Source organism: Python bivittatus, unplaced genomic scaffold (assembly GCF_059951505.1).
Source record: "Python bivittatus isolate LINGU-HERP-01145 unplaced genomic scaffold, Pbiv_v1 ctg000310_np1212, whole genome shotgun sequence".
NCBI classification, from domain to species: Eukaryota; Metazoa; Chordata; class Lepidosauria; order Squamata; family Pythonidae; genus Python; species Python bivittatus.
Genome location: NW_028277054.1, coordinates 1,701,521 through 1,725,647, shown reverse-complemented (window position 1 = coordinate 1,725,647; position 24,127 = coordinate 1,701,521). Strand labels below are relative to the sequence as shown.

The window sequence follows — 24,127 nt, the reverse complement described above, 5'->3', positions numbered from 1 at the left end:
TGTCCTTCACCACTGAGTGACCACACTCCGTTGAGGCATGACGTGAGAAGCAACCCGTTGGAAGCCACCCCACCCCTTTTACTAAGGTAGCGTTCGCCTTTCATCCTCCTCGAGTGGCCGTTGGGTAAACAGACCCAGGCCTTCATCGGTATTTGCTTGAAGGACAGTTGCGTCTCCCTCTGCTGCACGTTGGTGCAAAGTCACAAAAGCTGTGGCTACGTCAAAAGCGGTGCAGTTCAGAGACAGACGAAGCAACCCGTGTTTAGAAAAGTTCAAACTGCCAGGCTGACTGTTGCTTTCCCTTAAACGCATCTCACCAGCTGGGGAGACATAAAAAACCCTGCAAAATGGTTTTGACCGAAGATGCAACGGGGTTAAGCGTGACCATCGTAAGCTTCGCTCTCTCTTTCAGACTCCTTCAAAGTCCCCAGCTAGAAAATCCTCTGGCTGAACGGATAAAATCTAGAGAACACTGGCGATCCTGCTAAGATCCTAGGTAGATCAACAAGCTACGAGTTTAAGCCTTGCGAAGTTCTCAACTTTAGTTCTCGGCTCTTTGCTAGAGCGCGTAAACTTTAGCAATGGGCTGCACTAAGTAATGGGCAGCACTAAGATTTGGACTGCTGTGGTTTATGTGCTAAAACAGGAAGTTCATGTCTCTCCAGCTTGAAGTGGGGATCAATCCCTAGAAGCCTTAGGGGTCCAGCATGCCCCCTTCTAGTCCAAACAGTTGCCAGGTCAACCCAGAGAGGAAGCATGGTGCACTTTCAGGGAGGGCGCATTGGTAGGAAGGATATTCTGGCTGCAGGTTTTCCTTAAAGTTGTGGCCTCTGAATCCTGGTTTTTGAAGTGATCCTTTTGGGACCCACGTTGCTGGTCCAAAGGCTTAGTCAAGTAATTTTTCAACTAAAACACACACAAACAAAACCATGGGTTTTTATTTACGCACTGAGAAGAAATATCGGTATACAAGACCGGCAGGGTGGATTCAATTTCCAGAGTTTTAAAACAAAACTTGGACTCTGAGAAGTCTGTTTAAAAAAAAAAAAAAAGGAGAGAGAGAGAGAGAGAGAGAGAGAGAAAGGAAGGAAGGAAGGAAGGAAGGAAGGAAGGAAGGAAGGAAGGAAGGAAGGAGGGAGGGAGGGAGGGAGGGAGGGAGGGAGGGAGGGGAGAGAAAGAAAAAAAAGAAAGAAAGAAAGAAGGAAAGAAAGAAAGAAAGAAAGAAAGAAAGAAAGAAAAGAAAAGAAAAGAAAAGAAAAGAAAAAGAGAAAGAAAAACAGAGAAAGAAAAAGAAAGAAAAGAAAAGGAACCCATAATAAATACCTCTCCTTTTAGAATGGATGGAGTTAGCAAGAAGGGAGCCAGAAAGACGCAGTCTCAGCAGTTTCCGTGCAGCTGGGGAAGAGGAGGACGGTACCAAATCTCAATTTCATCCCGGGCAGCGTCGTTTTTTCCACAGTGTTTTTACTTCCAGCCCAGAAGTGAAGTTGAGCCTGGATGGGAACCTAACCGGAGGCCAGCAGCCGAAAGGGAAGATGAGACACGTTTGAGGGGAACCTTCGGGCCCCCAGAAAGGGTGGGGAGCCAGCGGGATGTGGCGGGGGCCACGGCGCTCCCTCACACCGTCGTCATGACCTTGAGGGAGCCGGAGCGGAAGCGCATGATTTTCTTCTTCAGGGCGTGAGAGGCCTTGATTTTGACGAAGACTTTGGGCTGCCCGCCGGTAGCCTTCCCGGGCCCGGAGGCCGACACCAGCTGCGGGGAGAGCTGCTGGGGCCACACGAGGCCGCCGCTCTCGTCCGTGTCGCTGGAGGCACCGCTGCTGTATGGCGGCGGCGAGTCTCCGTCGCTCAGGCTGGACTCGCTGTCTCCGCCGACCAGGCCCTCCTCCAGGTGACAGACGGGGGCCCGCCGGGCCGGCTCGCCCGAGCACTCGGAATCGCTGCCCGGGTAGCCGCACCCCGCAGGGCCTAGCCCCTGCTGGCCCCGCGGCGGCTCCAGGGCGCTCCCGGGGGCCAGCTCCTCCTGCGAGATCTCCGCCGTCGAGCGCCACTTGCGGTAGCCGCCGGCCGGGTTCCCGTGGGACCGACGCTGCCGGGACGGCTTCTGCGCCGGCTCCTCTCGCTCGGTGGTCCCGTATTTCACCCTGGACTTGTTCAGGAGGCTGTTTTCCGACTGAGACCTGGCGGCCTTCTTGGATTTGGGGGAGCTCTTCCTCCCGGCCCCCTTCCTGCCGGCCCCCTCGCCCCCCTCGTCCGTAAAGCGGCACTTCTTGGCGGGGGCCGAAACCCGCGGCCGTTCCCGCACCAGCAGAGGGACCCGCTCGGGCGACAGTTCCACCGAGCGGCCTTTGGTCAGGGGCGGGGGCTTCTTCCTGCCCGCCCGGTGCGCCTGCTGGGCCCAGGGGGGCTGCTGAGCGGGGATGTACTGTGCTTTGACCATCAGGCAGCCCCCCTCCTCCGATTCGTAGGGGAGCGGCCCCTGGCCGTTTCCCCGGGAGGCGCCCTCCTCCCTGTCCAGCAGAGGGGACGAGGGGTAGGCCGTGTCGTAGGGGTCTACGGAGGGGGGCCTCGCCTGGGCCAAGGCCTGCAGCTTGGGGGGCTTCCGGAGACTGGAAGGAGGCGGGTGGAAGTCCTCAGCCGCCGCCGCCTTGGTGGTCAAAGTCCTCTCGGCCGCAGCATCCCAGGAGGACCAGACGCGGGTGGGGGCGGCGGCGGCGGCGCCCGCCTCGTGGCTGCAGGGCGAAGGGGCGCTGCTGCCCCTCTCCATGGCCGGGGGGGGTCTGCGGTCCGCTTGCAGGGTGAGCAGCTCGGTGGGTCTCTTGCAGAGGCTGCTCTGCCGGACCACGCCGCCCTTGGTGGGCGGCTCTGAGCTGAGGCTGGTCCGGGGCTTGCTGCCCCTCACCAGCTGGCTGCGGCGGCGGAGGAGGCGAGAAATGTAGCTCTCCACCCGCTGGCCCTGCGAGGCCGCCTCCGAGTAGAGCTGGAACTCGTTGCCGTAGGCCTCCAGGCTGCCGTCGGGGTCTGCTGGGTAGGACAAGGCCTGGGAAGCGGCCGAGGAGAAGGCAGGGTCCTCGTACAGGGGGCTCTGGAAGAAGGGGCTCTGTAGGGCCACCGCGTGCAGGGGGCTAGGGTAGAGGAAGGGGTCTGGGGGGAAGCAGGCGGGCAGTGGCTCAGCGGGGCGGTCTTGGGAAGTGGCGTAGGGGGCCGAGAAGGAGCGAGGCATCGTGCTCCGGTGGGCCCTCTCCTTGCTGCTGTTGGCCACGTCACCTGCGGGAGGCGAAAGAGAGGGACACAGCTGGGCAGGTGGGGAGCCGGGCCCCCAAGACGTGAACGCTGGGGCTCTCTCGGGGCATCGGCCTACCTTCCCGCCCCCAGGACCAGCCAGGTGCCGATCCACACCCCCTCTTCCTCTTACCTACCTACGGATTTGGGGCGCTCGTTGGAATAGCCAGGGCGGGATTCCGGATGGCTGATCCGGGAGTAGGACCCGGATGCGGACGGGAAGCTGGAAGAGGAATCTTCAAATCCAGAAGCGGGTGAATCAGAGGCCACTGCCGACTGCGGACCCTCGTGGAAACCTGGCGAGGAATTGGCACCGAGGATTACTGGCCTCCCGCGGCCCCCTTTCCCGCCAAGCAAAGAAGGCCAGATGCCCCCTGATCCCACCTGCCACGCGGGGAGGGAAGAAGCAGGAGGGAAAGAAACCTTGACCGTTGGATCAGGCCTCTGCTTGTGACAGCAGAGGGCCGCGCTTTCTCCTCCCCATACCTGAACTAGGCCAGCTGTCGGTCTCGACTGCCTCCCCACACGTCTTCTCGGGGTACAGTCGCAGTAAGCCCAGCTGCTGCTCCATTTCCCACATCAAGCCAGGAAGAGCATCCTACAAAGCAGAAGGAACATCGGTTGGCCTCTCGGAGAACCGGGTATTCCTGCCCCGTCGGTCTCCTGAAGGTGGTTTCCCTTCCAACCTCCTATGGCTGAGCACCCGGTTCCTGGGTGCAGCCCGCTTGTATGTAGGGAACGGGGTTGAGCACAGGATGGGCACAAGGGGGCAGGGCAAACCCCAGCAGATACTCAGTGGGGTTCCCCTTGCTGCAGCCCCCAAAGGACAGGGAAAACAGCACAGTCGCTTAGCCCTGTGATCTGGAAGGCAGGTGGACCCCTAAGCACTCACTTTTCCATTACTCTTGCTCTCTACTCAGACATACACAAATCTCTTGGTAGGCCCAAGTGGGGAGATCGCACCTCTAGAAGCAACTAGACCTTCTGGAGAGCAGTGTGCCTTCTCCTTGATGCGACATCTTTCCCTGACAACCAGAGGTCGAGTCAATGGGCAGGACCCCTGGGCGTAGACGAGGTCAGAGGTCCACACACAGATTAGTATTGCAGCCAGATGGAACTTGGAATTCCAGGCTCCAGAAGAGCGTGTGTGTGCGTGTGTGTGTGTGTGTGAAAGAGAGAGAGAGTGACCGGGAAAGGAAGGAAACAGAGCAAGCCATGGTGCAGCCTTTGACCTTCAGACAGAGGGTTGCGCCAGGGACAAAAGAAACTCATTTGGAAACATCACTCAAAGTCCAGTCTGGAAAACTCGAAATTCTCACTCTACCAAAATAAAGTGTGTGTGTGTGTGCATGCCTGTAGAGGTGCGTCAATGTGCATGCAGTAACAAAGTAGTGTCTGTTAGAGACCACAGACTTCCAGGCCTCCCATCAAGCCAATCTAATGGGAGACTGCAAAGATTTGAGGGAAGTGACACCAACCTTTGTGGGAGTCGGTGGAAGGAACAGTCCACCAGACACAGGCCGAGGGAGAAAGGAGGAGAGATAACACATCTACATTATATTATACTGGCCAGATATATTTAAGATTGCTCCCCTTGTACACATCCCACGTGTTTATGGCGTGTATCTGCGGTGCTCTTTTGGAGAGGGAGCGGGTTGGTTTGGCCGGGATCTAAAGTGATCCCGGCCAAAGATAGGCAAATGCAAGTCCACACTTGTTGCCCCCAGCGAGGGAGGAATAACCTTGAGGAGATCATTGGCCAGGTGGAGAACGCAACCTGTGTGGCCTTTTCTCACCCCGACTACACGAACAGCTGCATGTTTTCTGGGGCTCCTTTTCACAGAGTTACAGGTTACCCCAAGTCCAGCTGTTTTGGAGCTGAGACCTGCATCGCCAGGCTTAGAAAAGACCTTTCTGCCTGTGGTCTGATCGGAGGGGGAATCAGGGAGATTCACAGAAGGTACATAAAGAAGGAGACAGGCTGGGGAAGAATTTGGAGCATCCTTAATCCAGTCTGTGGTGACGGGTTGGGCAGATTCCTGAAGCCCTGCTTGTGCATCCACGTCTGCTCTGCTCTGCTCTGCGGTCTCCTCCCTATCAGCTGTTGCTCACAGCAGGAGTTTTGCTTCCAATTTGCCCAAATGAGGTAAAAGAGAAGAAAACATCTCAAGGGCCCGTCTTATCAGTAGCTGCTTGCTTTTGTCCCACCTAGCAAATGGACTTCTAGTCATGTGAATTGTACTTTCTTCTGACATTTCTTGCCTTGCTACCGTGCAGATCTTGGCCATCCATTCCTAATCGGGCACAGAACCTCCTGACACTCCACCCAAGCTCTTGGCTAAGATATGCCGGTATTCACAAACATCAAATCCATGCAGATGAGGCCCAGAGAAGCCAATGCTGGGCCAGATTTTGTAAGGGAAATGTTTATGTGGGTGCGTGTCATATAATAACTCACACTGCATGCTCTAGAGCAGTGTTGTCCAAACTTGGCCACTTTAAGATGAGTGGACTTCAACTCCCAGAATTCCCCAGCCAGCCATGGGGAGTTGAAGTCCACTCATCTTAAAGTGGCCAAGTTTGGACAACACTGCTCTAGAGGGCCCCCTTTTGACTATCTATTCATTGTAATCCGTAGGATTTGTCTGTCCCTGTATCTTTATAGAGGCAATATTTATTGCTCATTTCATACCAAACACTTAAGGATGCATGCGGGCTCAGGACCGCCTTGCCCCACCCATGATGAAAACGTGGGGGGCCAGTTGCAACGTCCGGCTCCCTGGTCTGAATGGGAGGACATTGAGATGTGCATGTCAGGATAGATAAAGGAGTACGGCCCTGTAAAGTTGCCACGTGCATGGGGATTACAGGTTTTGCATTTCCTGCTTGTAAAAGGGCTTCCCCCTGCCCAAGAAGGAACAGCCTCACCTGTCAACATTTACATCTAGCTTACTTTTCACCTGGTGCAGTTGAGTTTATCCTAGATGCATTTCTCTGGACCTGGCAGACGTCCCTGAAAGGGAGAGGCTGGATACCTTCAAAACTTTTAACAAACTGGAGTGACTTTGTTCCTTCTGCAAGTCAGATTCGGAGATGTGTCCCTGTCTCCCACCCTCTCTGTCTCTCTCTTCTCCCCCTCCTAGGACAGTTTCACTGCGCTCTGAGAGCTCTTCTTAGGCAGCAGCTGAGGCTAGACTCAGATCTCTTTATGGCATGAAGATACAGCTGTTCATGCTAAGATCCACCCCGCTGCTGTAAGCTTGGGGGCCCAAATTGCATACAAAGTCATGATGGTGTTGGCAAGGGTGTGCACAAAAGAGGGGTCTCAAGTCAACTATGACATGGATAGATTGCATTCAATTGACTCATGACAGCAATGTTTCTCAACCTTGGCGGCTTTAAGCTGTGTGGACTTCAACTCCCAGAATTCCCCAGCCAGCCTTGCTGGCTGGGGAATTCTGGGAGTTGAAGTCCACACAGCTTAAAGCCGCCTAGGTTGAGAAACACTGCATTACAGACTCTGTGTCTCACTTCTGTATTTCTCTACATTTCCTCTGAGCGACAGGCACTTCAGGTTTGGCTGAGTTTTTTAACGGACCTGATGGATCCACTTTTCTCACTACCGTACAAGCAGGATCTGTCCTGGAGCCTCCTCCACGTGTGCGGTCCTGTGGAGCCAGGGATATCTCCGGACACAACTGTGGCTTAGATAGAACACTGCATTATCCTCCATGCTTATCGTGGAAGCACAAAAGCGTTTTGCAACTGCCGGAGAAATACTGCTGTGCCGTGGCTCTCCGGCTTGTTTATAACCCAGTTTTCTGTCTGCAAACATAAATAGGTTTGCAGCCCTTTGTTCCTGCTTATTTGCTATACAGTAGATGTTTCTAATTGAGGTGAATATGCGTAGCTCAGGGTTGAACTGTGGAGTCCTTGGGTTTCTCTGAGCTTGGTTCTTTTCTTGCAAACGTTTCATTACCCAGCTAGGTAACATCTTCAGTACTTCCCATCCCATTGAAGTACAGTGGTACCTCTACTTACGAACTTAATCCGTTCCGTGACTCTGATCGCAAGTCGAGTTGGTCGCAAGTCGAGGTAAATTTTCCCATAAGGTTCAATGTAAATACGGTTAATCCGTTCCGCCCTCCGAATCTGGTCACACCCCGAAGCAAATTTTCCCATAAGGTTCAATGTAATTACCGTTAATCCGTTCTGGCGTCCGCGGACCACACGTCGGGGTGGAAAAGCGCCTGCGCGCTGCGCAGCGGGGCGCCAAAACGCCCGCGCACCGTGCGTCAGGGGTGGAAAAGCATCCACGCGCCGCGTGGTGGGGCAGCAAAACGCCCGTGCGCTGCACATCAGGGGCGGAAAGCGCCCGCGCGCCAGGGCGGCAAAACGCCCGCGCACCGCGTGTCAGGGCAGAAAAACGCCCGCGCACCGCGCATCAGGGCAGAAAAACGCCCGCGCACCGCGCATCAGGGTGGAAAAATGGCCGTACCTCGAGGCGGAGTTCGCACATCGAGGTAAATTTTTGGGGCCGGAGCTGGTTGTATCTCAAAAATTTCGTAAGTAGGGGCGTTCGTAAGTAGAGGTACCACTGTACTTCAGTACTTCATCCCATTGAAGATGTTACCTGGCTGGGTAATGAAACGTTTGCAAGAAAAGAACCAGGCTCAGAGAAGCCCAAGGACTCCACAGTAGATGTGTCCTTTTCAAGGAAAAAGCTCCTTTTCTGTCCAGCCTATTCTGGGTGCTTCCACCTCCTGCTAGTCAATTTCACAACCCCAGCTTGTCAGTTTCATCATCTTTGCAAGCCTTTCACAAGAGCGTGGCTGGCTTTTCTTCTAATGCCCATCTTTCCCTGGGCATCTCCCACAGTAAAACTGTGATGAAACCATAGTACTTGGAACGGCAGCTAAGGCATAATTACTTAGAAAAGCCCTTTCATAAAACCAATGAAGTAAGAATAACCAGATTTTTTTGTTTGTTTTTTAAAGGGGAAAGGTAGAATAACATCAGGAAGCTATTACAAGAGAGACTTTCAACAATTATTGCAAGAATGCGGTACTGTTTCCTTGCAAGAAAATAGAAAGTAAAGGTGGAAATAGAAACCCAACTTTACAGTATTTTCTCCCTAAGGCCCAGAGCCGCCGCCTCCTCTTTACAGACGGCAGATGTTCCTATAAGTAGAATGGGAACATTTTGCTGCTGGCTGAGTAGCATCTTACAACGTTCATTTCTTTTACCTCGTGGGTGCTCCATATGTGTTTGTTTTTAGGGGGAAAAATAAAAATCCCAAGGAAAAAGCTATACATTTATTTTAAAGCTATGCTGAGCGGTTTAAGGCAAACTATCTCAAATTGTGGATCATGAACTCCTGGGGAGATTTGGGGAAGATCATCACTGAGGGGGCTTGCACACAACAAACAAGATTGTAACCAGGGTCTGTCCCCACTTTGCCTGGACAAGCTGACAGCAAAGTCAGCCTCTCTCACAGTTACTGCTAGAAAGAGGAAATACAGATCCAAAGTCAGTGAACAAGAAAGGAACAAGGCATGGGAATGAGTGTCCCAGAACTAAAACCCAGATTTCAGGAATGACGCAAAAGAAAGCAAGCTCACGGTTCCCATTAAAAATACGGCTTTAAATCTGATTGCTCTACTGTTTATTTCCAGCTGAATGGATGAGAAGTTGCAATGTTCTGCCACCGTTTATTTGATATGTAGATGAAATGTGGGTGATTAAAAATAAGTGGTATATTTTGTTCTTATTCAACCCACAACCCAATGAAGTCCTTCGTTTTGTTTGTGAGCAGGTCACACCAAGGCATTTATCATTTTAAGGGGTTGTGGCAGAGCAAAATTTGAGAACGGGATGTAAGATGTTCTGAAGGCAGCCCAGATCTGCAAATTCACAGAAACTCCCCTTCCTTCTCCCTGCAAAATCCTGCAGAATAAAAAGGATGTGCTTGACCAGGGAACCAACTAATCCTTCACCATCCCACCACCAAGCTCTGCCCCAAAGACAAACCTTTTTTCTTCTCACTTGCTTATCTTCACAGATTTTATCCTAGTTTGAATCACTATTTTTTGAAATCCAAGGCTGTCACAGTCGCTTGCCCTCTGCAGGAACAGAGGTTACATGTGGTGGGCGGTGGGGGCATGATTAAGTGTGATTTCTTTAAATTAAATGGGTTATTTTTCCTTGTTGGGAGGATCCTTAAGTTTTGCCCTGAGGCTCTGTAGTGGAAGGAGCAAAGGCAGGAGGCTTATGGATTTGGCTGTCTGCACAGTTCCCACCACAATGGTAGTTTTTGCCTCTGTGCTCTTCCTAACAAAAGAGGCTATTGGTATCCTGGTCAGCAGAACGACCATTTCTCTCATCTCTCTCGGTGGCAAGGAGTCACGGAGGGAGTCTACAAGGCCTTCTCAGCTGTCTTGCTCAAACAGTTCTGGTTGCCTGAGCTGAAAGATGGCCACCTTTAAAAAAAAACCCAAAAACAAGGTTTTACAGCTTTTTCTTTCATCGGAAGGCATGTCTCTGATGGCCAGCAGACTGCAGAAGCCGAGCCTGGAAACACACAACTTAAAATATTCCGCTGAGAAATATCAAAGCAAGCCCTGAACAAAGAATGCTTGCTAAGCTGTGTTCGTGCCTTCCAGCTGTGCTTCACTACAACTCCCATCATTATCAGCCAGCACAGCCACAGCGAAGCTGTAATCCAACACACCTGCAGGACCTCAAGTGAGGACACAGGCTCTGTTTGGCAACAGCTGCTCCGATTTCAAAGCCAAGCTGCTTCTGTGGTTTTATTTTATTAGAGAGTAGGTTTAATGACCACTAATTAAAAATATCAGCCTGTTGCAAGCATGGAGATAAGGTGCTTAATGCATTCAGATGGATGCCTGGGGGGGTCAAAAAAGTCAAGATGGCAACTGTGACAGTGGATTCAACACCCAGACCCTTTTTATGTACATCATGCATGTGACGGGTGTAAACAAGGGGTGGGTGTTTGATTGCATCGCACCCCCTTGACTTTTGGACACTGTGAATGCTTCAGAAGGCCTTGAGTTGCGACGCATCAGTCAGTCCCCACTCAAAATATTCAGTGGTTAGATATACTACTAGGGAGCAAATAAGTCCAAAAGAATTCAATGCCAGCATCCCCAAGGTGAAAAAAACCCAACTAAGAAAACTGAAAACACTGTTTCTGCCATATAACAGATTACAGAGTAGAGAAACCGGACGCCAGTTAGACACTGGTTGGACTGGAGTAGCTCATAAGCTCTGTAAATAAATAAATATAGCTATGACTGGCAAGCTGGCTGGCTTTACCATCAGCCCGTTTACACACCTATCTCTTCACCGCGTCCTGCTTGTCATTTCTGAGTAGGTCAGCTCTGCCTTTTGCAACAGAGCGCCCCAGCTTTGCATGCAAAAGACGCCAAGTTTAATCACCAGCCCTAAGGCTGTTGGAAAACTGCACCTTATATCCAAGGAAGCAAACTGGATCCACAAAAGCTTTCTTCCTTAACAATCATTTTGGCCTTTAAGCTCCTATGCAGCAGTGTTTCTCAATCTTGGCAACTTTAAGACACATGGACTTCAACTCCCAGAATTCCCCAGCCAGCCATGCTATCAAATCTCATGAAGTTTCCATGTCCTTACTTGCCCACTCAAACCTTGGGAGAGTCTGCCTTTTCTACAAAAGGGGAATATCCTCCCAAGCTCTCATGCAAGATTGCATGATAGTGCCAGCAGCTGGAAAAAGGGCAAGTCAGCTGAGGTTAGGGTGTTGAGCAAGCACCTGGGAGATCTTGGGTGCAATTTACTCTCAAAGATGGATGCTGATTGGGTGATTTAGGGCAATTCCCCCCCCCCCCCCCCCCCCGCCTAACCTATCTCACAAGATCATTGTGGAGATCAAAGCACCCTTAAGCTTCTGGAGAAAGTCAAATAGATAATACTCTATTCCCCAATCAGCTGCCTGCAAAGTAGGCTGGTTCAACCCCAGCGTTCCTCCCAGATTGGAGATAGGGCAGGACTCTTCTACAGGCAAAATCCCCTTTTCTCCTGCACCTTAGAACCTTTCTGTTTTCTCGGCATGGAAAAAACGCTATCCTACTCCTTATTACGGCCCCACAAGATTCCCTGGGGCCGAACCATTTCCTTGATCCCTGTCAAATGTTTTGGAATCCAAACCATAGATGGTCCTCACCGGTGAGGATTTCTAAACATCTAACCGTATCCTGGAAGCACCAGGCACCTCCTTCTGAACCAGGCCCACTCCTAATGGGCTGGACTCCCACTCCCATCACCCTTTGATTAGGCTTCCTGGGAGGGATGGGAATTGAAGTCCAGCACATCTGAGGGGCATCAGGTTGGGGAAGGCTGGCCTGGGCCAATCTCATTTTACCATGCCATAAATTCCCTTGAAACACCCATGGAAGAGTCTCCATTGTTCGCTGATGATCCATGTCAACCTGGTGTTATCTTCTTTGCCCTGATTATATTTAGAAAACCCACCCCACCCCTGGCTTAAACACTGAAGCGGTTTCTACAAAGCTTCCCACCTCCTCTTTTGGATTTTGTTCTTAATTATGGAGGAAATTTGCATTTTCTTCTTTTGTTCCTTGTCATCTGTCTCCCTCCTGGAAGCGTCAAAGATCAGATTCAGGAAGACAGCTAATACCATGAAAACCATCTTTGGGAATAATGTTGTTCCCTTTGCCTTCTTGCACTAACAACACGCCTGTCGGCTAAAGGAACGGATCTTAGAAACGTCACTTCTGCAAGCCGACCACACAACATTCCCTGTCTGGGGGCCCTCCTGGGGACTACAGTTCCCATCAGCCAACTAGCAATTGGCTGGGGATTATGAAACATACCAGGAATGACCATTAGGACCTCCTCCCTTAGAAAGATCTCCAAGGATAAGGCTTGATCCTAGGCCAGCTGCCCTGACCAGCAACAGTGTTCTGTTATTACTGGCAAAATTCTCTCCCAGTTCCGGAGATCCAGCTGACAGTGCCAAGGACGAATCCAAGACACTTTTCAGTATGTGCTCCCCCTCGCTTTTAGTGACTACAGGACAACTTGCGATAGAAGCCAGCGAAAATCCCGGCCAAACGTAGGAGAGTCACCCAACAATTGGTAAAAAGCAGACCTGAAAACATATTTTTAAAACATCTCAAAATATGATGGAAACAAAGAAGAAAGTACAAGAGAGGATGGGTGTAATGTAGTGGTTAAGGCAGTGTTTCTCAGCCTTGGCAGCTTCAAGATGTGTGGACTTCAACTCCCAGAATTCCTCAGCCAGCAGGGCTGGCTGGGGAATTCTGGGAGTTGAAGTCCACACATCTTGAAGCTGCCAAGGCTGAGAAACACTGGATTAAGGTGTTGAACTAGGATCTTCCTGCTCCAGGTCCAAGTCCCCACTCCACCATGGAGGTCACTGGCTGACTTTGGACCAGTCACAATATCTTCAGTGTCCAACTGGGCTGAGTGGAGCGCATGATACAAATTGCTAAAAGCTTCAGACCTTTATCTTTGGGAGAATGTATCCCTGCCCTACAGGCTTCTGAGTTTCATAGCTAAAACAGGCCTTCAGGACAAGGCAGGAAAAAATATTAAATATCAGGCAAACGTGGCTTCCTGGGGTATAGACACAGAGGAGCTTTGCACACTTAGAGGAAGGGTTGCAAATGGTTATCCTGTGTTCAGTTATCTCAGTGGGGCACCAAACCCATTGGAATTTGTTTCTGGGTAAAAATACGTAAGTTTGGGTGGCCATTCTCGCGAAACTTCCAAGTTGGGATCACCGGCTAGTCTTCCAAGCTATAATTTAGGAACCTGAAATAACCGTTTCTCCCTTCCAGTCAGGTACAGCATCCCTTTTTCGTTGCCCGTTTCCTAGAAATGAAAAGTGATCCACGGAGAACTTTTAAGAGTGGAAGTTTGAACTGCAAATATCTTCTGGCTGGAATTCCCATCTCTAGCGTCCAAATTCAAACAATTTATGTGTACGCATTCACAGCTGAACTTCAAAACGTTTCCACCCGCATAAGTTTATGCTGCGAGAGAGAGACAGGAGGGAGGGTGGGTGGCTGCGAGAACGAGAGAGAGAGGTCTGAACTTTCATAATGCCATCCCAGAAGATTTGAATCACCGCACCATCTGTAAATACGGGCGGAAAGAGACAATGCAGAGCCGCGACAGATTCTCCTCGAAGTGGAGAAGGGAGGAGAGCGTGCCCGAGGCTCACTCGGCCTCTCTAGCTGGGCGGCAGGAGGACCCGCCGGGCCCTGGCGCGTGGGGCCAACTGCCGCGCTTCATAGCTGGGATGTCATCGCTGAAGGCTTCGCTGTGTTAAGCAAAACACAACACAACTGCCTGCAAGTAGAAAGCGGGCGGTGGAGTTTTTCTGCCTTATTTAGTTAATAAAACGGAACAGAGAGAAAAAAATAAGAGAAAAAAAATGCCAAACCAGCCCAAGCAAACAAGAAAGAGAAAAAAAATAATGCAATTGCTACATAGTTATAGTAATGCACACACACACACCTGTAATGTGCGCACGCACACATGGGTTTTTCATGCAAATATAGTTGTATGAAATCCTTTATATCACAGTTTCAGTAAAAGATAACCACCTTTCTTTGTAATGCCCCACGTAACTCCCCGCAGGTAGAAAGCTAGTGCCGCAGGAAGACTGCTTGAAATCCTTTCCCTGGATCTTCAGTCGCTCCGGCTGCAGGGATTTTGTTTTATTTTGCTCAGCATGAGAGACCATTTTAAAAGAGAGAGAGAGACAGAGAAAGAGAGAGATCTCATATCCACCGCTTGCAGTGACGTAATTCGGTCTCCCGTTCTGGGAACCTCCCTGAGTAGTTTTGCTTTGCAAGCAGGCTGAACGGATCCCACCACGTCCCCTTTGCAGCCACACCCCAAACTGGAGCGAGCACCTCTGCAGCCTTTTCCAAGAACCCCCTTCCTATTTCAGGCTGGAAGGTGGGGCCGGGGGGCAAAATGCAAGGGAGTGCAAGCCTCCCGGTTCCGATGGGCTGGTGTGGGGATAAAGCTCCGTGAGTCAGACGTTTGGGAAGAGCGGCCCATCCCTCTTCCTCCCCAACCATCATAAATTCCAAGATAAGGCTCCAGACAGGAGGGGACACGGTGAGAGAGCAACTATCCCTCTGCAATCAAATCATCCAAGCTGAGCAAACAGGCTACACGGTGGTTTGGAAAAGAGGCTTGGGGGAGCCGATTCCCACCCCCTTCCCCAAGAATTCTTACTCCCACTCCTCTCCTATCGTCTCCCACCAGAGCCTTGGACCACAACTCTTGGACCCCTGACGCGTAAAACCTTTTCTTGAGCGTTTGGCCAGTGAATCTAGCAAAGCGTTGAACGGGTGACGAGGGGAAATTCAGTTACCCTGAGTGATCTTCTGAATGGTCCAACTTCAGGGCTCCTGCCATTAAACAGAACCGATACTAGTTTAATACCACGGCCTTCCTTTGTTAGGGTTCGATGTGCACCTCGCCTCCCATGAATGGGATTCTTTAAACAGAATAAAACCCTTTCCCCAAAGGGCCTACAGTTGAGAAACAGGCAAGAGATCCAACAGGGGAAGAAAAAGGAGGTATTTAATCCACTTAAACAGAGGCGATGTTCACACAACAGGCTAAGCCACAGCTGACCAGATAACATTATAGTTTGAGGTTGTGGCATGAACCAGACCTGAGGTTTGCCAGCTAGGGCATGTAGCTTTGTGTTTGGTGTGAGCTGTGGTTCATTTAGGAAGCCATGCTTATGCAAACCATGGTTTAATGCAGCCCCGTGCTCAGTTGTTCTTCGAGTGCAACCAGTGCCCCGACGTAAAGGGAAGGGAGGCCGGGGTGTCTGCGGGATGGAGGGTCAAAAACGTCAAGATGGCAGCTAGGGCCACACGATTGAAGCCCTGCCTTTTTTTCAGATGCATTATGGTCACCATCTTGATGTTTTTGACCCCCCGCAACACTGACGCAAGCTTCAGCAACCTCCACACCCCGGGGCCAAAGCTCTGGTCTCCTTCCAGCTGCAGCTTTTCTGGGGACCCTAAACGGAGCACATCTAATCCAAGGTTTCTAGGTGGTACTTCGACCTTCGCTCCCACTACACGCCCTGCCCTCGATTGCCCAACGGCCCTTCCCTCCCGGTCCCTTCGTGCCTGTTTGCCTGTCCCCGGTCCCCCTCCCCACCAACTGCTCTTTCGGCCCCCCGTGCAACATACCTGCCATACTTTCGGTGTTGACCTTACCCCAACCTTCTCCAGAGCTTCCCATCTTATCCCGCTTCCCCCTCATCATCCGAGCAAAGCGCCTCCTGCTTTATGGTGTTGACACGGCCTTCCTGGTGCCTGGCTGGCCTGCCCCCCCCCCGTGAGCGGGGGCCATTCTCACAGACTTCTAAACCAAGCGTGTTGAAAGAAACGAAGGAAAGCCGCGCAGATAACGGCCGAATTTATTCAGCAAGCTTCAGCTCTCGGTCCTGGGCTCCTCCTCTGGCTATAAAGGGCTTTAAAAGGTTGCCCTCTAAGACCCATCACTGTTGCTGTGTTGGCTGGGGAAGATAGGAGTTGTAGTCCAAGGTCTCAGAAGTTGGCTACCGGGGTGGACGTGCCAGTCTGCCTCTCCCAAGCAGCCGGGCAAAAAAATAAAAATAAAACCACGGTGTGATGAATTAAGACCAGCTTTGCTTTAGCAAAACCTGGCAACAGCCATTGCGTCATGGGGGGCTGGGGAAGGGCTTCAGATTCGGGAAGGTAAACACAGATCTCTGCCCCCCCCCCCCCCCGCAGCTGCTAATTTTCAAAGCAGGACCAGCCAGACCAAGATGCCTGTCCCTGTCCTGTGGTCTTGACTCAGCAAGGCAGCCCTTGGCATTAAAGCTAAAATGCTTGGGAAGGGGGGAGGCCTGATGGAGGGGAGGGGAGAGAGCAATTCCTTAACCCATCTCTGACCACCCCTCTCCCCCAACTCTAGCAATTTTAGGTAGTTCTAGAACAGGGTTGCTCAACCTTGGCAACTTTAAGATGGGTGGACTTCAGCTCCCAGAATTCCCCAGCCAGAACAGGGTTGCTCAACCTTGGCAACTTTAAGACGGGTGGACTTCAACTCCCAGAATTCCCCAGCCAGAACAGGGTTGCTCAACCTTGGCAACTTTAAGACGGGTGGACTTCAACTCCCAGAATTCCCCAGCCAGAACAGGGTTGCTCAACCTTGGCAACTTTAAGACGGGTGGACTTCAACTCCCAGAATTCCCCAGCCAGCAAGGCTGGCTGGGGAATTCTGCGAGTTGAAGTCCACCCGTCTTAAAGTTGCCAAGGTTGAGCAACCCTGTTCTAGAGGATATTCTTGGTAGGCAAAGACCTGGCAGTTTAATCAAACACTCCATCAGGAGTGTGCCTGCTGTCTCTCTGGGCGGGCTGGTTTCAACCGAGTCATTCTCCAGGGACAGGACATGAGACGATTCCACATGGGCTGCGGCTGGCTACTTCGATCCCTTTCAACTCAGGCAAACAGAATAGTCCAAGAGGTGGGAGGAGACCCTTCCCCTCCCTGAAACACTTGAGTTTCATCGGTTGGGCAAAGAGGTTTAGCAGACCGTATTGAACAGCCAAGCTCAGAGATCTGTGGAGGTGACTCTAGTTAATCTGCTATTCACAAGGCGCTTGGCGTGATGCCCTTAGGCCACCTATTCCCAGGAGGATGCCCTGCAGGTATAGTAGACTACAATTCCTATCCCCTTCAGCTGTGGCGTGACAGGGATTGTAATCCAACAGATCTCAAAGCACCAGGCGTTTTGCTGGAAAATCAAGAGACATCTCATGCATTCAGCCCACTCAGGGGTGCTTGGCTCTGGTTTATTCCAGAACCGCGCCAATTCCAGACATCTCCCTGTCTACCTCCAGCACGGCTCTTCAGACCCCAACCAGGGGCACATGGGTAGCAAGGACGGGAGGGAGCCAGTTCAGCCCAGGAGCTAGTCAAAGGAGGAGCAGCATGGTTTTTCGGCTCTCTCAAAGAAGGAATTATCTACCAGGAACAACAGCAAACGGTCCTTGTGCTTAACACTATTCAGCAGGCAGAGAATATAGGCTCTCATTGTGCACGGACATAGAACTTCTAGCGAAATACTGCAATCTCTCTCCACAAGCCACCATCTGTGTGTTACAGGCCGTGTCACCTGTTAACCCAACAGTGGCCGAGTTTCCATCTGGCCGCGACTGCCGCTGCGTGCCAGCCGCACAAAGGGAGCCTGGCTGGCCACGGTACGTTGACAAACGACTCACAGAAGAGTCGTTTGTAGAGGAAGAGTTGGGAAGGATCTAAGGGGTCATCCAGCCCAACCCCTGCACCCTGCAGGATTCCCTACACCGCCCCTCTAGATGACTATCCAGCCTCCCCTTGAAAATCTGTTCTTCCTAATATCTCAGCTGCACCCACATCCTTAAGTTTCATCCCCTTCGTTCTAGTCTTGCCCTCTGGAGCAAGCGAGAAGAAGTCCAAACCCTCTACAATGTGACGGCCCTTCAGGTATATGAAGGCAGCTATCATGTCCTAGGTCTAAACGTTCCTAGGTCTTTTCAGGGTTCCTCTAGGACAGTGTTTCTCAACTTCAGCAACTTGAAGATGGGTGGACTTCAACTCCCAGAATTCCCCAGCCAGCACGACACACACCGCCAAAGGCTACACAGGATCATAATTAGTGTCACGGGGAGCACCCAAGATATGGGATGAAAAGAGGGCCCCTAGGCGAGATGGATGGAAAACCTGGCCTGGAGGTGCTACTGTTGTTGCAATGCCTCAAAAGAAAGTGGGGTCAACACTCTGTTTTAAAGTATTGTCTCTACTTTGCAGAAGCTAAAGGAATCCGGCAGTGCATTTCAGGATATGGGATCAGTTTAGTCCTAGAGCAGTTAGAGGCGAGGCGCTTTCTTTACCTGGCCGGTCAGGGTCACCGGCGTTGAGACACGAACATCTACTCAGGCGAGCTGTCATCGTTCTAAATTGTTGCCTTATTTCTGCCCCAAATGAAAAAGGACCGTTCTAGAAACATCTCTTCTTTATCCACAGTCATCCACATCTGCTGTAGTCTAGCAGGGCCTTATATGGGGGGGCGGGGCGGAGAAAGCAACTCAGACTCTCTTCCTTTAAATCAGTGTTTCTCAACCTCAGCAACCTTAAAATGAATGGACTTCAACTCCCAGAATTCTGGGAATTGAAGTCCACTCATCTTAAAGTTGCTGAGGTTGAGAAACACTGATTTAAATATAGTCAGGAGAGGAATGCCGAAGTATTTACGAGTGTGTTTAGGCAATGCCCATGTACTTAACTACTGATACAACTGATCTCTGTGCATCGTAAGTCGGGATAAATGTATTTTTGGGCTTGGACAGTGAGCAGGATCAGGTCTGGTTAGTACACGGATGCGGGGGGTCCGCAGGATATGCTCAAAAACATCACGATGGCAGCCATGATTGTGTGATCAAAATTCTGCCCATTTTTAAGAGGCACACAAAAACCAAGTGAAGCTACAGTTGCACCATCCTGACTCTCTTGACCATATCCTGCGGAGATCCTTGCTTGGATAGGAGACCACCAGGAAAAGCTATTATTTTGTGGCATGCATATATACCAAATCCATCCCCCCAAAATGTAAACAAGATTACTGTATCAATTTTTCCCTACCAGAGCACATGTTGAGCATTTAACAGCAATTTTGTTTAAGCCCCAACAATTTTAATTAAATCAGACGTTCATTTTCTGACTCCTTTTAAAAAAGAAAAAGAAAAATGAAGGGAGAGAGGCAAAAAGAGCTAAACCCTTTGATTTAAAACCAGTAAATGCCTGACTCTGTTCCAACCCAACAGATAAATCGGTCATTTGTGTTCAACCTCAGAGCCACCAGGTTGCCAGTCTCTCAATCCTGCATGGCCGTCTTCTTTACACGGGCAGGGGAGCAAGGCCAGTCTGGGGGCTGGAGGGTCCCCTAAAGCGGGCTGTCCACGGTGCCTGCTCTCCGGTAACCACACAAGACCATCCGGACTCCCCCAACAGGAAACCATGAAAGGGGGCTGAAGAGGGAGGAATCTGCTCTGAGATGATGCAGAGGGAAAGAAAAGAATCTACAGCAGTGTTTCTCAACCTTAGCTATGTGGACTTCAACTCCCAGAATTCCCCAGCCAGCTTGGCTGGCTGGGGAATTCTGGGAGTTGAAGTCCACATAGCTTAAAGTTGCCAAGGTTGAGAAACACTGATCTACAGGATCCTCCTCTGAACCAGAGAGAGAACTTCCAGGGATCCCTGCCGCCCCATATTTCAGGAAACGGATCTGCTTGGGACGTTTTCCCTTTCTGAAGAGCAACAAACAAACAAACCAAAAAATGCCAAACGGGCCACCGAATGCAAACTCCTTCGTCTCCTAGCGCAGCGGTCGAGCCTCGCTGGCTGCCGTTTTAATTCGGAGGCGCCTCGATTCCTCCTCCGTTCGCATGTGACGGGGGGGGGGCGGGGGGCGGGGGATCGCTTCCCTCTTTAGGAACCTTCATTGGGCACGAAAAGGGGAGCTCGGGGCCGCAAACGCTTCTCCAGCCACGGGCTGCTTCCGTCTTCCCCGTCCCGTGGGGACTCCTCTCGGCGTCAGAGCGCGGTCGGCCCCTTCACCCCAGGTAAGCTCGACTGGGAAGGATGGGAGGTGTAGTCCTAGAGATCTGGGAGGAGCCTGCCTGGGGTAGGAGGGGGACCCAAGGCCCCCCGGGCTCGGGTTCCACAGGCGCTCCAGTCGCGCCCCGCCGGCCGGGCCCGCCGAGAAACGCCCCCTCGGAGCAAAGCAGCGTCGCGCTCCCGGAGTTGGATGAAATGCAGCCGGCGGCGGATGGATCGGCGGCCCCGGCTGGCTCGCCCGCGGTGCAGACAGAAGACCCAGCCGGGCGGGCGAGCCGGGGGGCGAGCCGGGGGGCGAGCCGGGCTTCTCCGATGTGTTCCAGCGGAGCCCAGACCCACCCAGAAGGAAGGCGACGGAGCGCGGCTGCCCTCTTCGGCAAAACCCTCAGGGGCGGGGCGGGGGAGGCGCCGCTCTCCATCCCCATCCCGCGGACGCGCGCATGCTCCTGCTCCATCCTTGCCATCCCCCAGACCCATTAATCCGATTGCAGAGAAAGGACCCCGCGCGGCGGCCCCAGGGAAGGCTTGGGGCGCAGGCGACCCGGGATCCTTCGCCCCCCCCCTCGGCCGGTTCAGGCACCCGCCGCCGCCGACGGGGGGACGGAGCGGGCCTGCCGGGAGCGCGGGCTCTTCCGACGCCCCTTCCCCGCGGGAGAGCCGCCTCCCGGGGCGGCGCGCGCCGAGGACCCCCGCGGCATCCCAAAGTCCTGTCCCCGGAGGGGGCGGGCTGCGGCTGCCCGCTCGCCTCGCCTTCCCGGCCGCCCCCGCCTCCCCCCGGCGGTCCCAATCCGGCGCGCCCCTCCGCCGACTCGGTCGCCTGCGCTCCGTGCCGAGGGAGCGCGGGGCGACCAAGCCGGCAGCGGAGCCTCTAAGGCGGCTTGCTCCGCTCGTGGCTTACCAGCTGCTCCTCCGGGGCAGGCTCCCCGCCGCCGCCGCCAGCCTCGCCGGTCCCCTGCTTGCCGGACGACTCCGCGGCGATGCGCAACGCCTGCCGGACGCGGCGCTCCTGGCGCTCCCGCAGCAAGTGCAGCTCGCACAAGCCGGCCAGGGTGCCCTCCAGCCAGGCGCGCAGGCGGCCCCGCTCCGGGCTGGCGGGGAAGGAGAACGCGCGGATCATCCTGCCGCCCGGCCGCCAGCCAGCCCTCCGCGGGCGGCGCCTGCTGCAACTCCGGCGCCGAGGAAGCGCAGCGGCGCAAGACCTCGAGCGCCGCTGCGCTCCGGCTGCTGCAGCTCCGGCGCTGTCACCGCCTCATTTGCATGGCCCCGCTCATTGGCTCGCCCGCCCGAAACTGATTTGGGTACTCGGCCGCTCATTGGCCCTCCGCGGCTCCGGGCCACTCCTCCCATTCAAACAATTGGGCCCTCGCCGCACGTCTCTTTCGCATAATCGAACGAAGCCATTGGTTCGCCCGGCTCCCCTTTATTTACAAAGCCCCTTCGCGGTGGGGATCTTGCATTGGCTTACCTGGGGTCTAAATTTGCATGGCTTCGCCCTGAAATCCAGCCATTGGCTCTCCCGCGATAACTTCACCCGCTTGGACCCGCCCTCGCCGCAAGCTATTGGGCAGCGGGGAATGGATCTACATACTCCCACCGCGGAGCCGAGCTACTGACTCACCTGCTGGGCCTCATCTGCATAAAACGCCCCTCTCCGAATGCAAGTCCTTGATTTGCATAACCGAGCCGTTGATTCAAGCCATTGGTTCCCCTCACTACCTCATCTGGAAGCCACGCCCTGCGATTCCTCTATTGGTCCGCTGGGCTCGATTTACCTGGCTGGCCGCGCCCTGGATTGGAGTCACCGACATCCTGGACGTTGAATCACTTATAAGGCAGCTGCGTTGGAAAAACGGCTTCGCTCGCTCCTTGGGGTCATCCGTGGCCGGGAGCCCTCCGCCCTCCCCGTTCCTGAGGCCCCCCCGGATTTCAAGCGCCCGGACCCCAGGAATATCATTTGCCAGCTCATTTGCATGTCTCCGCCCCCTGCCAGCCCAACCCCTCCGCTTTCTCATTGATAAAAATCTAGCCCCGCCCACCGAAGTGAAGCCGTCTCTGGCCGCCCGTCTGGGGCCGACTTTTTGTTTTCTGAATGAATGAAGCCTCGAGGACCCCCCGCCCCAAGACGGCGCCCCGCCTTCCCTCCCAACGTGCTCCTCTAATTTCTTTTGTCCAAAAGCGTGCCGAGAGTGACTTTTTTCAAGCGGACCGCCCCCCCACCCGCCAAAGGCAGCTTCCAGGGGATCCTCTCGCTTTTCCCTAAACGTGGGGGGCTGGAAGGTCTGGGCGGGAAATTGTTCCTGCGATCCACAAAAGCTTTCGGGGAACGCACCCGCTGGTCTTGAAGGGGCCACAACCGCCTCGGTACAAGGGATCAGCTCAGCTGCGGCCCTGCTGGAAAGGGATCCTGAAATAATGGATTGCAGAGCTGACCTGATCCCTAGGCGAGGCTCCTGTTAGGCGCCAGCAGTCCTGGAAAATGTTCCTCTGCAGGTTCAGACGACCACCGCTGGGTAGGCCGGAGCAAGTTCACCCCCTTCTCTGTGCTAGTTATCAGTGGAGAGACCCCCGGAGGGCACCAGGTTGGGGAAGGCTGGCTGACTCGGTGACGCAGCACCCCGGAGCCTCAGCTCCAAAAAGCAGGGGGGCCAGGCCCAAGCATTTGAACCTCAAATGCGTCCTCTCAGGCTAAAAATGATGGTTTGGCAACCCTACAGCTCTGGGGTCCCCCCTCAAGGCTGTTTGGAGGATGGGCAGGCAGACCCCGGGCTCACTTCTCCAGAAGGAAAGGCTCGCCCCCTGCAGGTGGCATGTCACCCTGGCTGAAGCCCCCAGACTGGTGCTTTCTGGGAAACTTTGGGGAGCGTCTTGGTCAGCAGCCCTTTGAACAGTTCTGGGCATTTGGGGGGGGGGGGGCGGCAGAAGACACTGAACTGGCTAGAGTTGCCTCCCCTCCCAATGCCTTCTGGCGTTTTGGATTACAACTCCCATCATCCCAGACAGCATTGGCGTTTGCTGTGGGGATGGAAGGCGGTGTCTGCCGCACCTTGGGAACCCGTGGCTGGCGAAGGGACTCCGTTCTGCCAGATCAAGGAGACCTCGTCCACTAGAGAGGAGCCACGGGGCGAGCGGGACTGGCGTTTGGGTTATTCTTATGCGAGAGAAAGTAACACGAGCTGCCTGAGGAGGGGAGGCTGGCACGGCTACCAGGGAACAGCGATGTTCTCACCGCCAGGAGAAAGGGGCTGGCAGCAGTGACAGTGACAAGGATGGGTAGCAACAGTGGTTTATAAATGGTTGTGATAATAATAGTGTGAGGAGGTAGCCATGGTGATGGAGAAGCGGGTAGCCATGGCAATGGCAGGGGGGGGAGGATGCTGGCAGTCTTGGCTAAGGACAGTGAGAAATAGCAACGTTGGCCTTGGTGGGGAGGAAAAGAAGGATATAGGAGGAACAAGTCCCTCTGAGGCTTCTGGCGAGCTGTAGTGAAAAGAATCATGCTCTCTTCGCATCACCATCTTGGGCCACTCACGTGCCAAGGAGCCTCGCACGGTGGGTCCATCCGACCCAGTGCCAGACGCCCTTCCGAGAGCCTCCCCCAAAAGTTGACCTCAGGCAGCTTGGCTACCCAACCCAGGGGCACCCACCTCCCCGGCAGCAAATCCAGAATAAAACCCCAGCAACGCCTTTCCCCCAAGACAGATACCAGGCTAGCAGGTCCAACATCCAGTTTTTAAGCGGCTGCCGTCACCTCTCTAGCTCTCGGCAGTGCCCGAGCCAGCGCAAAGTGCGTTTCGGTCTCCACATCTGGAACCCACATCAGTGGGAAGTGGCGGTGACGCATGGAGCCTGCTGGCGGTTGGGTCCTTCGCAGATCCGAGCATCCCTCTCCGAGCGTAAGGAATGCGCTGTCCTGCCTTCTTAAAGCCCAACGCTGCTGACTCCGTTGCAGGCGTCCAGGTTTTTCAAGCACGTTCAGGCACGTGCGGCAGAGGATGTTCTGGAAAAAGTGATTTGGGGGGGGGGGAAATCCATGCAAATGTTATTGTCTGTATTCCATTGTTGCTATAGCCACAGCCAGGGTGGAAAGTCCTCCTGCCGTTCTCTCCTTCAAAGTAACCTCATCACCAAGTATGGAGGCA

The 24,127-nt window shown here is 53.3% G+C and overlaps 1 protein-coding gene across 1 annotated transcript; it reads right to left on the bottom strand.

Moving 5' to 3' along the window:
- Positions 1-683: 683 nt before the first annotated feature.
- On the bottom strand, positions 684-21,192 carry DACT3 (dishevelled binding antagonist of beta catenin 3). Its single transcript, XM_088139772.1, has 4 exons — positions 20,887-21,192; positions 3,771-3,882; positions 3,422-3,580; positions 684-3,269 (listed from the first exon to the last, which is right to left on the bottom strand). Exons 1-4 carry the CDS (start codon positions 21,103-21,105, stop codon positions 1,618-1,620), a joined length of 2,142 nt encoding a protein of 713 aa, XP_087995898.1. The 5' UTR covers positions 21,106-21,192; the 3' UTR covers positions 684-1,617.
- Between the last annotated feature and the right edge of the window lie 2,935 nt (positions 21,193-24,127).

Coding starts and splice junctions, on each gene's coding strand:
- DACT3 (XM_088139772.1), bottom strand. CDS start 21,105: ATGATCCGCGCGTTCTCCTTCCCCGCCAGCCCGGAGCGGGGCCGCCTG. Junction 3,581..3,770: donor CGACAGCTGGCCTAGTTCAG/GTATGGGGAGGA, acceptor ATTCCTCGCCAG/GTTTCCACGAGGGTCCGCAG. Junction 3,270..3,421: donor CGAGCGCCCCAAATCCGTAG/GTAGGTAAGAGG, acceptor CGCCTCCCGCAG/GTGACGTGGCCAACAGCAGC.